The 14441-nt window shown below is 40.0% G+C and overlaps 1 protein-coding gene across 1 annotated transcript in view; it reads left to right on the forward strand.

Moving 5' to 3' along the window:
* Positions 1–14441, forward strand: part of NOL10 (nucleolar protein 10) — a 93083-nt gene that overhangs the window by 10162 nt on the left and 68480 nt on the right. Inside the window, exons 5-12 of the mRNA XM_052648217.1 lie at positions 814–851; positions 1902–2038; positions 2756–2821; positions 4731–4791; positions 6880–6965; positions 8817–8895; positions 10065–10214; positions 13264–13330. Coding sequence (XP_052504177.1) covers positions 814–851; positions 1902–2038; positions 2756–2821; positions 4731–4791; positions 6880–6965; positions 8817–8895; positions 10065–10214; positions 13264–13330 — 684 coding nt within the window. The remainder of the gene's footprint in view (positions 1–813; positions 852–1901; positions 2039–2755; positions 2822–4730; positions 4792–6879; positions 6966–8816; positions 8896–10064; positions 10215–13263; positions 13331–14441) is intronic.

The following is a 14441-nucleotide window of genomic DNA, read 5'->3' on the forward strand; positions in this document are numbered from 1 at the left end:
CTGGTCTCTGCCTCCTTCAAGCCAGCAGCAATTCCTTGTGCTCTAAATCTGCCTCTTCTTCCAGCTGGAGAAAACACTCACTGTTTTTAAAGGGCTTGGGAGAATTATCAATCTCAGCTTTGCCATAAAATATGACGTACTCACAAGAGTGGTGTATCCTCATGTTGACAGGGTCTACCCACACTCTCCAGAGCAGGGGACCGTACCCGGGGGAAGGTCAGTGGGGTCGTTCTTAGAATTCTGCCTGGTACCAGGGCAGGTTGAGATGGGGAAGTTCATCTCCAACATGGAGATGGCCCCATGTTTGAGGTGAGGGAAAAGACATTAATGGAATTTGTATTCTCCTAACTTGTTTCACTCTTATTTTAAAAAAAGCAATACAAACTCCATGTGCTGCTAATAGTAACTGTTTTCACTCTTTAGTTTTGTTTAACAGGTATACTGTGAATGAGTAAAAAGCAAACATTTTCAAGCAAACATTTTTGAGCTTTTAATGTTTGTTATTTCACTTTGAACATCTCAGAAAAACTGTGGCAAAATTTACAAATCATTATATTTTGTGAATTTATTATCTAATTTGCTTCAGTTCTATAGAAAATGTAGCTGATCTGTATTAAGAAACTATAAAACGTTTAACTTTCCACTTGGAGTTTTGAGGGCAATATAGTATGACATCTTTGTTCTTGTTGTATGTGGATGGCAAAAAAGGAAGCGGAACCCAGTGTTTGTATATTTGTGTTGAATTAGAATCTTGCATCAATTTTATTAAAAATATTGAGAATTATATTTTTCTTACTACTACTTATTTTTCAGTTGTCACCTTTGAAACTTTGTCTGATGACTATTCAAAGGTATGTTTTATAGCATTGCTTTGTACTGCCTGTGCTCAAGAAATGAATGAGTGGAGTTTATTTTTATGATAAGTGTTTTTATGGTATTTCCATGGTTAAATTTGAAGTGGCTATGCAGCAGCAGCAGCACGCAGTAAAATAAGATCTATTCTTTGCTATTAATATCTGTTCAGTTTGTCTTGTGAATGTGACAGCAGGGATGGAGACACTCTTTGGCAAGTCTGATATCAAAATAAGTTTTCCATAGCATGTATGAATAAGACATTACCTATATTTTTAAGAATTGGTAGCTGTCATCTTTTTAGACCACCTTATATCCTAGATGTGTGATTTTCATTATTGCATTTAAAGTAGTATTGTTTGCCAGCTTGCTTTCAGTTTCTTATTCATATATGAAAAATACAATAGCAGGTTGTTTGTTTAATATTCTTAACTGTGCAAGTAAGTGGTTGTGGTATATACTGAAGCAGTTCAAGACACAGCTTATATGCTTACATTTGCTTTTTTTCTTTTTTGGTGCCATTAATGTGTCTTTCAGCTCTGTGGTCATTTTCAGCAGTTACAGAGTTGTCAATAGAAGTGCCTTATTAAATTCAAAATGAAAAATTTTTAGTGATGTCAGGTGTCATTGTGAAGGAAAATTGAAATTTCAGAGCTGGTATGTTTTATATATTGTCTTCAGTTTTGGCAGCTATGGAAAACAGTTTCTATAGCCTGTGGGAGCTATTTATCATATGTTTTGGAATATTCAATTTTATGATATATTTTCTCTAGATACTGATAAATTTGCTTGTAAGTCTTTCAGTTACAAGGTAAAGCTTGCCAAAAAACCTATCTAGAATGCAGGAAGGCATTAAGTAACTAATGGAGAGGTTGATTCTTAACATATTTCTTAGCTATGATGGTGAGTTGTGTTTACACACTTGTGTTTACAGAGAGCAAGGAAAAGGACAAAATGAGAGTTTTACTTGCTTTGCCAGTTTCACTGATGATGAAATAAACAGTTTATCTAGAAACCTAAGCAAACTAATTTTCTTTTTTCATTTTCAGATTGTCTTCCTGCATAATGATAGATACATCGAATTCCATTCACAATCAGGTTTCTACTACAAAACCAGAATACCAAAGTTTGGGCGAGATTTCTCTTACCATTATCCATCCTGTGACTTGTACTTTGTTGGCGCAAGGTATTGGGTCTAATCACCCTTTGTTTTCTCCTTTCCAGCTTCCCAAATGATTTCTATTCTTAAAATGGAGGAGAGGGATTAAAAGAAGACTAAGACATTATCCCTGCCTTGTGGTTGCTCAAAGGGTGTAGTTCCAAAGTGACCGGCTCATTTAAGAGTCACATCCTTGACTTTCATTGGCATGGGGCTCTAAATCTAGAGACATGGTGACCCAGTAGGGTGACGGTGGTGGAAAGTCAGTATCTTAGCCCCATTGCATGCATTGTAAAACATTATTCTTAAATGCTACCTTCTTTATGATTATCCATTTTAGAAAACTGAGAAAACATGAAAAAGAATAAGGAGAAAAGTCACCTGTCCTATAATTATGCCACCCAGAGAAAGCCCTTGTTAGTATTTTGCTGTTATTTCATTGTAGTCTTGTTCTTATATACACTTATAGATGCATTTTGGATCTCCTATTCTCCTGTTATTTGTAAATAATATTCTACTTAACAACTTCATAATTTTTCCTTGGCACATGGATGGTTGAAATCACCCTTATGCATGAACAAATTTACAAATAAGGTCATTATCTTTTAGGTTTAGAGTACATTTTTGTATCAGTTTCACAGTGGGAAGCGATGCCTTATGACAGATACGTTTCTAAAAATTATACTTACTTGAAGAAAAGTTCCTTTAGTTTACTGGATTTTTAACCCTTTCATTGTTTGGCAGCTCTGAAGTTTATAGATTAAACTTGGAACAAGGACGGTACCTGAACCCTCTACAGACGGATGCTGCGTGAGTGTTGTTATAAGAATCCTACTGTATTTATTTCGGCCAGGAGATGGAGCCAGACTCCCAGTTTGTTGTCACATAGCCTGTGTTGCATTTAATCAGAGCTCTCTGGGCAGCTTAGGTAAAAGAGTAATGTTAAATTTTCTCCTACATGCACAAAAAAAATCGCTAAAAGACCTGGTGATGTCTTAAAATTTAAAAAAAAAATTTTTTTTTGTATCTATCCAGAAAGGTTTTAACTCACCTCAGAAATTCAGTTATTGTTTTTTGCTGTGTTCTTTAAATTTTCATTCATGATTTTAATTTTCTGATATTTTCTCTTACAGGGAAATTTTGAATTTACTCAGAGTAACATTTTTTTTAATTTTATTTTTTATGTTTTTGCTAGTGGACATTTAAGATTTTTTCATGTTTTCTTTTTATCATGTGTTATAGTCTTTACTTTTGTTTTATTCATAGAGAAATATTTTAGGAATGAATCTGTCATAATGTTAATACTGAGTAGTAGCAACAGCAACACAGTAGTGAAAGCGCTTACTGTGTGCCAGTCTTTATTCAGGATTATATATATATTCATTCATTTGAAGCTTATAGCAAAATTTTACAGTATAGGTTCTGTTATTACCACCATTTTACAAATAGTACAGCTGAAACTCAGAGGTAAGTAGCTTGTTTAAGGTCACACAGCTAGTATGGAGTGGAAGCTCGATTACTTTTCATCTAGGTATATAAAGTGGAGAAGGCAATGGCACCCCACTCCAGTACTCTTGCCTGGAGAATCCCATGGAGGAGGAGCCTGGTGGGCTGCAGTCCATGGGGTCGCTAAGAGTTGGACACGACTGAGCGACTTCACTTTGACTTTTCACTTTCATGCATTGGAGAAGGAAATGGCAACCCACTCCAGTGTTCTTGCCTGGAGAATCCCAGGGACGGGGGAGCCTGGTGGGCTGCCGTCTGTGGGGTCGCACAGAGTCGGACATGACTGAAGTGACTTAGCAGCAGCAGCAGGTGTATAAAGAGCTTGCTAGAGTTTCCTTATTGCTTTGAAAGGGATTTTTAAAGGTTGGATGAACAGGTAATGATAAAAACCGGTGAACTCTTGTTACCTTTTTTTTTCACATTGCTTTGAAATACCAATTTTATTTTCTTAAATTGTAACACCATGATGCATCCTTGAATAATAGAAGAGTTATCTGCTCTTTACTTCCAGAATTTCCTGTTTATAATAGTAACATATTTATTGAGTGTCTTATAAACTATAGACACTGTGCTGAGCATTTTATAGTTTTTTCATTTAATCCTCATGATGACCATATGAAGTTGGTGAAAAGCGTTTTGCTGAGAAAAGAAAATTCAAGCCTAGAAACGGTGGACTCAGTAGGCTGGTCAAGCCTCTGGATTGGTGTGTTTTAGCCTGTGTTATTTTGCTTTGGGAGAAAATTATTGAGAAATTTGTTCTTGTGGCAGTAGGATAGTGGTTTTGAAGCAAGCCCTTCCATGTCTCATCCCCTGGCAGGTAGGGTGTCACCCCGTGGTCTGAAACTCCAGGGCCCTTGTGCTGCCTTGGTGCTTTTCATATGCAGATGATTGAGAATCTGCTGGCTGCCGCCTTCTCCACAGTAGTGGGTTCCTGTTTGTTTAGAAAGTTTTTTGAGTGTCCCTCCCTGGCTCAGAGGTTAAAGCACCTGCCTGCAATGTGGGAGACCTGGGTTCGATCCCTGAGTTGGGAAGATCCCCTGGAGAAGGAAATGGCAACCCACTCCAGTAGTCTTGCCTGGAGAATCCCATGGATGGAGGAGCCTGGTGGGCCACAGTGCACAGGGTCGCAAAGAATCGGACTGAGCGACTTCACTTTCACTTTCCCCCTAAAGCAGATGCTAAAACTCTCTCCCTTATCGCTTTACTGTTTTAGGGAGAATAATGTTTGTGACATAAATTCAGTGCATGGCTTGTTTGCCACAGGAACGATAGAGGTAAGCATACATTGACTTTATTTTGAAAAACATTCGCCCTGCATTTGCTAACAGAGTTTGATGTAAAGACAGGGTTACTTGGTTCCTAAGAGCAGAGTGCTGATGGCGAGACAAGCCCCCGGTTTGCTTTTCACGTGAACGGTGGGTCACGTTCCTCGGAGACACAGCTGTGCTCTTGCTGCAGACTGTGCCCCTCGGGGTTGGATTTGGCCTTGGGGGTGGGGGACTGTCATCACTGGGGGTGAAGCTGATAGTTGCCAGCTCTTGTGGCGACCACTCTTGCTCTTCACCAGCTCTCTGCTGCTTGTTAGTTTTATGACTGCATTCCTTTCTCTGAGGCTTATTTTTCTCATCAGTGAAATGGAGATGATAAAAATTACCTTGGCAGCTGTGTGGAGGCGCTGTGCTGGTGAAAATCACATGGAAGAACCTACATGAGAGCATTATCAGCTGTAAGGGGACATGGAGTGTGATTTGGACATCCTGTATAGTAGCACTCAATTATGCATGTTTGCATTTTAAACTACGTAACACCTTTGGTTCAGTTTCTTTCATACTTAGGAGTTTTTCTAGATGTGCTTTTTTAAATTACAATATTGTTAAACACAGTATAAAGAAAAGGTAAATATGTCAAAAATATATTGTTAAAAAATGCTCTTCTGCACCTTCAAGTCATCAAGTCCTACACCAGAGGTGACTCTTTAATGACTTGTAATATTCTTCTTTCGTTTTTGTTTTTCTTTGTTTATGCAGGTATGCATATGTGTTAGTAACATGTTTTTAAATGTTTTTCACAAAATTGAGATTATGCTGTGGTTCTTCATTTGCTTTTTTTTTAATGTAATGCTATATAATGTACGTGTTTATACACTGGTGCTTGTAATTACTTGGAAAACTAAGGTAATTGTTTAAAACTGGTGGATAAGATTCCATTGTGTAGATGTACTGTAGTTTATTAAACCAATTCATATGGATGAAATGTAGATTTCTTTACTCAAATCATTTTTAGGTTAAAAGATTAAGATTTGAAATGGATCGCCTAAGATTGATTTAACGGAAATATATAAAACTACGTTGACCTTGTTAGAAAAACTACTGTGCCAAAGTTAGGCCAGTGAAGCATTATCTCGCTAATTACTTTTCTTGAGATTACCAAGGGGAAGTTTTAAAATAATTTCCTTGAAAAATTTGGTTATTTGAATAGAGTCCTTATAGAGCAAGCTAGGCTAGACACCAGGAAACATGCTGTGTAAGAGAAGTTGTGAATTAGAGCAGGCTTCTCTTGCACCAGCTGTTTTAAGACCAGCCATGAGACTTGTTGAAGGGGGCGCAGACCACCCAGCCCAAAGGCTGGGTTCCTGAAATTCCTTGGGTACCTCGATTACTCGATTACTCTGTGTGCGTGTGTGTGTGTGTGTACACGCAGTCATATTCAACCCTTTGTGACCCTGTGGGGGTGGGGGTGTGTGTGCTGGGTTCCTGGGTACCTCGATTACTGTGTGTGTGTGTGTGTGTGTGTGTACGCAGTCATATTCAACCCTTTGTGACCCTGTGGGTGGGTGGGTGGGTGGGTGTGGGGGGGTGTGTGTGTGTGTGTGTGTACGCAGTCATATTCAACCCTTTGTGACCCTTTGGGGGTTTGATATTTGATATGCATAGTCAGACCACTTTAAAATTCATTTTTACATTAATTTTGATATTATATGTTGGATTTTGATTTCTTCTGTGACAGTTACTGTAGTACATATATTAAATATTTATCGTTGATAACAATAATATTTATATTTAAAATTTGCCAGTTATACCAAAATGTCTTTCATAACTCCTCTCCCCGCTACCACACCAACCAAATCAAGGTCCAATCAGGTATCATGCATTGCATTTTGGACCTTTTTTCCCTTAACCATCCTTTTTTATTTTTCCTTTTTTAAATTATTAAAAAAATGCAGTTCATGATGAAAGGATTGACAGTACTAAAAAAGATACACATGATAACCAGTAAGGCTTTTCATTTTCTTTTTAGGGAGTATTTTTCTAAAAATTTCCTAATAGCAGCTGTAATTTACAATGATTGTTCTGTTTGTTTAGGGCCGAGTAGAGTGTTGGGACCCGAGGACTCGGGGCCGAGTTGGTGTGTTAGACTGTGCATTGAGTAGTGTCACGGCTGATTCAGAGTAAGTGGAAGTGAGTTTAAATACTCACCAACTTGTGATTTAAACAGATGTGTCAATGCTGAGATGTTGGGAAAGATTGAAGGCCAAAGGAGAAGGGGGGTGGCAGAGCACAAGATGGGTAGATAGCAGCACTGACTCAATGGACATGAGTTTGAGCAAACCCTAGGAGATGGTGGAGGACAGGAGCCTGGTGTGCTGCAGTCCATGGGGTTGCAGAGTGGATCATGACTTAGTGACTGTAGAATAGCAACCACAGTGTCAATACTAAATTAAAAGCAGTTGCTGAAGGATGAAACTCTTAAAACATGTTTCTCCGAGGTTGTGGTTTTGTGATTGTTTTATGGAAAAATCCTTTCCTGCGGAAGCTCACTAAGTGGGGAAGCCAGTGGAATTCCTTGTTTATTTAGTTACCGTGGAACTGAGTTAAAATGTATATGCTACAGGAATTTATATTTCCCATTCTGTAGGATCTGGTGGTGGAATCCAGACAAACCACACAGTTACCTATTGCGTGTTATTACATTTTCATAGGAAAAACAGTGAACTTACATGTATATCGGGAAGAAATCTGGATATGTTGTAGTGTTGAAAGTAGCTTTACTTGTCGATTTAGTTTGGGGTGATTTTTTTAATTACTTTTTTATGGTTAGCTTTATTTTTTTCTGACATAAGTGTTATAAGCTGTCACCTCTGTTACTGGACATAGGTGACCTTCTGGAAGGAGAAGCCAATACAGCCAGAGAAAGAAATATGAGTTAAATATTGGCTAGGGGAGGACAGGCTTTGTTGTTTACAGGTGATGTATGTGATTGTGTGCCTGAGAAACCCAGTAGAATGAACTGAGAAACTATAAAAACTAGTATGAGATTTAAGTAAATTGGTTACAAAATAAATGTACAAAATCAGTGGCTTTGATGTTTATCAGCAAAGTCCATGTAGAAAGATACAATGAAAACCAGTTCTCTTTTATAACAAAAATTGTAAAATATTGAGGGTTAATCTTGATACGTAACTATCAAGAAAAGGAAAACATTTTATTAAGAAACAAACAGGTTTGAATAAATGAGGAAAAACAGTATCACCTCACCAAGAATGGTTCCAGAGTTCAGTTTGAAGAGTCAGTGGTGGAAGTTGATGTAACGAGAGGACCCGATGCTTCAGTGTAGTTGCAGGCTGAGGCTTTAGGTGGCGTAAGAGGCCTGAGGATGCCAGCAGTCAGTGGCCTGGACTCTAGGTTCTGGTCCAAGGTCATGGAGACAACAGCTGTTGAAATCAGGACTATGGCCATCATCTAGGACCCTTCCCACCCCAGAGTTACTTTTGGTTACTGAGTGAGAAGCATATTCTAGATTAATAGCTGTAAACATCCATTGTTCTGTTACTTTTAGAGATTCTAGGCTCTCATCTGGGGACTAGTCTTTTTTTTTTAGCTTGACATCATTGACTTTAAAAGTGAAAATGGATATACCCATGTCTGAATATAAAACTGTTTCCTCTTAAGCCAAAAAGGGTCATTTCTGTAAATACCTCATTCTGGCTTAATCAAAATGAAAGATACTGTCATACTGGTCCTTTTCAGTTGGTTTTATATTTTCAGTAACTTTTATTGTTTGTTGTTACTTTAATAATGTTTCTTACAGTTTTAAAAGAAGATAACCTGCAAATTTTTTCAGGTAAGTTACATTTATAAGTAAAGGTTAGTTTTCATTTTGACTTGGAAAGTTTGGATACAGTTCTTTTAAATAGGAGACTAGAAATGTGATCCTCTCCATTAGAAGTGAAGAGTAATAATTTGTTACTTGGAAGAGATTTGACCATATATGCATGGAACACAAATATTTTGCCTTTCAGAATAAACAGTTTGCCAACAATCTCTGCTTTGAAATTTAATGGTGCCTTGACCATGGCCGTTGGAACGTCCACAGGGCAGGTAAATATGTTTCAGCTGGAAACTTTGCTCTTAAGTTACTGTTTCAGAGGCGTGTATATCACGGGAAATACCCACTCGTCTGTTCACTGTGTGACCAGACTCTGAGGCATTACTGTTTGGCCAGCGTGGAGAGGGTACTCAGATTGCCGTGTTCTGTCAGGACCTTGAGAAACTCTGCTTCTGGCCCCAATGGTGGGTCTGAGAGATTTCTCAAGCTGAAGCTGCAGTGGGGCTATCCCTCATGTGTCCTCTTGACTGTGGTTTAGAACAGTGTTTTCTTGAGTGTGTGGAACAGAGTTCTGTGGAAAAACAAAAATTTGAAATTCTCCAGATTCCTATCTTTGAGGTTTATAGTGCGTTTAAATATACAGTGGAGGCTCTGAGAATCCCTGTAGACAAGAAATGTGCTGAGTCAGTGTTTCCAAAAGGTATTTGTCCAAGGAGCCTTTTTTTCCCACCCAGCACTGTCTCCCACATCCTGTGCAGGGAGTGGTCAGTGGGACCTGCCTCAGCGAATGCTGACTAGTCTGAGGAGTATGAATGAAATAGCTTCAGAGATTTAATTTCATCTTTCCCCCTTTCCTTCAAGGCAGAGCCCACACACTTAAGTCTGTCCAGACCTCAGCACAGGCGGGAGCCCTGCTTCCAGCAGAGTGCCTGTATCATCTGCCACCTGGGTGTGAGATCCAGCTTCCCCAGGCCCCTCACCTATCAGGATAGAGCTCAGAAGAGAACCCTGACCTCCACCCGCCCCCCAAAGTCATAGCCTTGCCACCAGCATCTGTCTCTAATCTGCCACCACTGCCTTCATGATGATTCTTGTTTTTGTTTCTTTCAGCCACTGAGACAGTGCCTGGTACATACTAGGCCCTCAGTGTTTATATTTATTAAATTCATAAATGACACAAATTCTTGTGCACTTTTCCCATTTGGTTCCTTCCTTAACTTATCCAGGTAGTTCTCAATCTTAGTGTGCCTAAAAATTACTCTTAGGGTTGAATCCATAGAGCCATACCCTGGAAGGGTAATTGAGATTTTTCTGGAGTATTTTTTCTGGCTGACACTTACTTTAGAGTCTTTGTACTCTGAGTGAGGATGTTCATATTTAAAAGTTTCTTTTTAAGATGAAATATTTTATTTAAACAGAAATACCTTTTTTTTTCTTTTAGGTTTTATTGTATGATCTTCGATCTGATAAGCCATTGCTAGTTAAAGATCACCAATATGGGCTGCCTATTAAATCAGTTCATTTCCAGGATTCCTTAGATTTGATTTTGTCTGCTGACTCTCGAATTATCAAAATGTGGAATAAGAACTCAGTAAGTATTTTTTGTTGTTAAAATGACTTACTTGCCTATTTTCTTTATGTTCCTTTTCTTTCCAGTTGCCTTGTTTGAGTTATATGGGTTCTTGAAAAAAAATACTGAGTATCCATTCAGGCCCTTCCCTGGAAGTTAGTTACTTCCAGGTCCTTAAGGTCGTTTTCTTCCTGTTAAGAACTTTTCCTCATTTGCTAGAACTGACACACATTTTTACATGTTCAGTTCAGTTCAGTCGCTCAGTCATCTCCGACTCTTTATGACCCCATGAATCGCACCAAGCCAGGCCTCCCTGTTCATCACCAACTCCCAGAGTTCGCTCAGACTCACGTCCGTGGAGTCAGTGATGCCATCCAGCCATCTCATCCTCTGTCGTCCCCTTTTCCTGCCCCCAATCCCTCCCAGCATCAGAGTCTTTTCCAATGAATCAACTCTTCAGTTAGGTAGATATAAATCATTATTTTAAAAAAATTGATCCATGAGAAACCCCCTAGATTTTGGGGCTCTTTTACAACCTTAGGAAACTTTTTATGAGCTAGTACTAATCTTTCCAGGCTTCTCTGGTGACTCAGTGATAAAGAATCCACCTGCTAACGCAGGAGATGCAGGTTCAATTCCTGAGTTGGGAAGATCCCTTGGAGATGGAAATGGCAACCCACTCCAGTATTCTTGCTTGGAAAATACCATGGACAGAGGAACCTGGTGGGCTACAGTCCATGGGGTCACAAGAGTGGGACACAGCTGAGCACACACGCACTAATGTTCCCATATCAGTGTTATTATGCATCTCAATTTCATACCCTTTCCTTGTGTCAAACAAATAGATTTTAGATATGATACCTTTATAGTAATTTCTTACATGAAAAGTGAAAGTTGCTCAGTCGTGTCCAACTCTTTGTTACCCCATGGACTTTAGCCTACCAGGTTCCTCTGTCCATGGAATTCTCCAGGCAAGAATACTGGAGTGGGTAGCTGTTCCTTTCTCCAGGGGATCTTCCCAACTCGGGGATCAAACCCAGGTCTTCCGCTTTGCAGGTAGATTCTTCACCATCTGAGCCACCAGGGAAGCCCAATTTCTTATATAGTGTTTTTCTTAAAAGTAGTATTTTCTTAAAGAATGTTTGATATTCTGTGTCCTTTTAAATGTCATTTAAAAAGTAACAAAACCCTATGTTGTTGATTCTCCTGTTTTGAGAGAGTAGTAAAAGGTTAGTTCATCTACTGGGACAAAATTCATTCAGTGTAGCAATTGCTTTTAAGAGTCTTCGCGTTTATTGATTTCAGACTTAGCATCTTTAAAGTGTTACTGTAAATAGAAAGATTCATTTTTGAGGTAAAGAGTGTGAGGGGCTGAGAGCCTCAGCATTAGTTACTGGAGGGCAAGCATCAGTCCTTCCTGTGGGGCTCCCCTACACAGGGCAGAGGGGCCACCCGTAGCCTCATCACAGGTCAGCTGCTGATGGGAATCCCTGGCTGCTGGGACAACTTGTCAGCTCTCAAAGTACTGGCCTTACTCTGCTCCGTGTTCTCCGTGTTTTCCTCTGGATCTTTGTGGAGACTGAGTTATCCCTGGGGCATGTCCTGTCTCTCAAGCCCCATCACCTTTTCGGGCCCTCGTGAGACTTCCTTACAGAGAAAAGGAAGGGCCTTTGGCTCTCATCATCCTCGGAAGAATTCCCCTGATGCTTCATTGCCCAGGAGCCAACTGTCTCGCTTTGAGTTTGGAGGGTTTTGAGGGCTTTCTTGAATGTTCATGGTGTCTTAGGCCTGAATTTTTCTCTACTCTTTTCTGATAATCCAAACTAGTGTACTTTAAAACAACATTTCTTTTTACCTCTACAAATGCAGACTTCTCATGTTTGAAAGTTCCTAACACACTGGTAGAGTAAGTTTTCCATGGCCTGGCTCCCATCATACCTAAAGGTGATGACTAACCAGTCGGAATGCCCCCTTCCCAGCCCTCCAATGGGCATAGTTTTCCCCAGCGTGGATTTCACGAACTGTGGTACCATCTCTTTTTGTTCTGTGCTATTTTTATTCCGATTTCCCCATCCTTTTTCCTCTTCTCTTTCCATTTTTCGTTTCATTGGAAACTTGAGACAAAATGGAGGTAACTGAGTTTCACTGTCTGTCTTGAATTAGAACCTTGCTGCTGTTTTTCATGGAGCACGAAATTAGTTTTTTAATACCTCCTCTCCCCCGCCGCCATGGAGCCTCTAATAATGGGTTAATAAATGCAAGAGCTGGCAGACATTTTCAACATCAGGTCTTGAAGTCATGTTGTAGTTGCTACAGTAAGTTTTACCTTGGCGTTGTTGTAATGACTGAATACGCCCTCTTGACCAACACCCAAATTACTTGCTTTTGCTTGACTCACTCTCCTTGTTTATCTTTCTCATCACCCTTTCCCACTCCCATCTATTATCTTCTTTTTTCTTTCACTTAATTTGTTAATTTTAAAAAATACAGCATATTTCCCCCCACATTTAAAATAAAATATTTTACCCTTCACTGTATAATAACTAGCACCTTATGTATTTATAGCATTTTGTTAAATTATTTTATATTCATTATCTTACTTGATCCTCCTCAAATCCTAGCAACACAGGATGGCAGATACCAGCCTCATTTTACCGTATTGACTATCTCTTCTTTGTTTCTTTGAGGACAAGTTTAACTAGGGTGTGTCTTCCAGATTATGGACATTTTTAAGTTGATGTACAGATTTATTTTAAACTTTACCCTTGCCTGTTGTGTAGACGTTATCTTTAAAAGTTTGTATTTATTTTCCGAAGAAAGTCAGCTCTTCCTACTGAGCCTCGGTTTCTTCCTCTCTAAAATGAGAGGATTTGATAAATTGATAAAAGAAATTCTCTAAGTTTTTTTTTTTTTTTAACCTTAAATTCTGTGATTTCTGTTAGGTGACTTTATTTTCTCACATAAGCAGGATAAATGGAGTTATGTCTCCAGCTTACTTCCTGTATATCGCATTGCCAAAAGTTGTCTTCCTTTAACTGTTTTAACAGTTCACTTTTGCTTACTCTTTTAGGGAAAAATATTTACTTCCTTGGAGCCAGAACATGACCTTAATGATGTCTGCCTCTACCCCAACTCAGGTATGCACTACGGAGCAGCAGGCCATTTTGTGAGATGAATCTAGGCTTTGCTTTACAGGGTTTTAAACTCTTTTCATTTCTTAAGACAGGGTTTGGCTCAGTTAAGACAGTTTTTAAATATTGTATTTACTTGCAAAATTAAGAACAGGAAGTGATGTGGATGCTTCAGAAAGTGACACGCTCAGTGACTCAGCCCCCAGCCAGCCTAGCTGTTAGGAGAAGCTGGTGGCACTCTGTGGGTCGGGGCAGGCAAGGTGCTATTTTAGTGTGCACTTTAGCTCTTTTATGGGATTAGTAATTTTGTGTAGATTGAGGTTAGCGATTTGGAGGAGGCCGGAGTTGCCTGATGATACACAAGGCTGGCGAAGCCAGACGTCGAGTATATTCTGTGTTGCTGGCTCTTCTGTAAAGTACCTGGTAGATTTCAAGATTTAATACTACCTTCAAACATATCTGAAGAATTCTGGGGAAGGAGAGAAAATGAGAACGCTTCTCACTCTCCCGCAGGGTTGTGTCCTGAGGACTGACACACACAGATACTTCTGATAGAGGGATACCAGGCAGAACAGGAGAAGTTCTGCTACGGAGGTGCACGCTGGCCCTGTGACGGCAGGAGAGCGAGGGGCTCCAGGCAGAGGAACGAGAGGAGGGCGGAGGGGAGGTCCTCGCTGACACCGAGTATGGGTGCTGGGTGAGAGACGTGGTGGGCAAGAGGAGCCCCGTGTGCCAGAGTGCAGGGTCTGGGGGAGGAATGGGGTGGGAAGCAGGTGGTGTGCCCGGTGTGGGCCCCGGAGTGACCATGCTGAGTGGCTGGGTGCTGTCTGTGGTCAGGACTGATGCAGGCCATTCTCACAGAAGGAGGTTCTGTCCACTGGGCAGAAGGTAGATCAGTTTTGAGCTAAAACGAATAGGAAGAGAGACGGAGAGCTGAGATGGGCAGCACAGGAGAGAGGGCAGACTCGGAGAGAAAGATGGTGCTGTCTTCTCTGAGTATCTGAGTCTGAGGCGGCAGTGAGGCAGTGACGGTGTCTGGCAGAGGGTCTCCAACCTGCCTGCCCACCAATATCACCTGGGAGCTTTTTAAGAAGTACAGATTCCTCAGCCCCATACC

Source organism: Budorcas taxicolor, chromosome 11 (assembly GCF_023091745.1).
Source record: "Budorcas taxicolor isolate Tak-1 chromosome 11, Takin1.1, whole genome shotgun sequence".
Lineage (NCBI taxonomy): Eukaryota > Metazoa > Chordata > Mammalia > Artiodactyla > Bovidae > Budorcas > Budorcas taxicolor.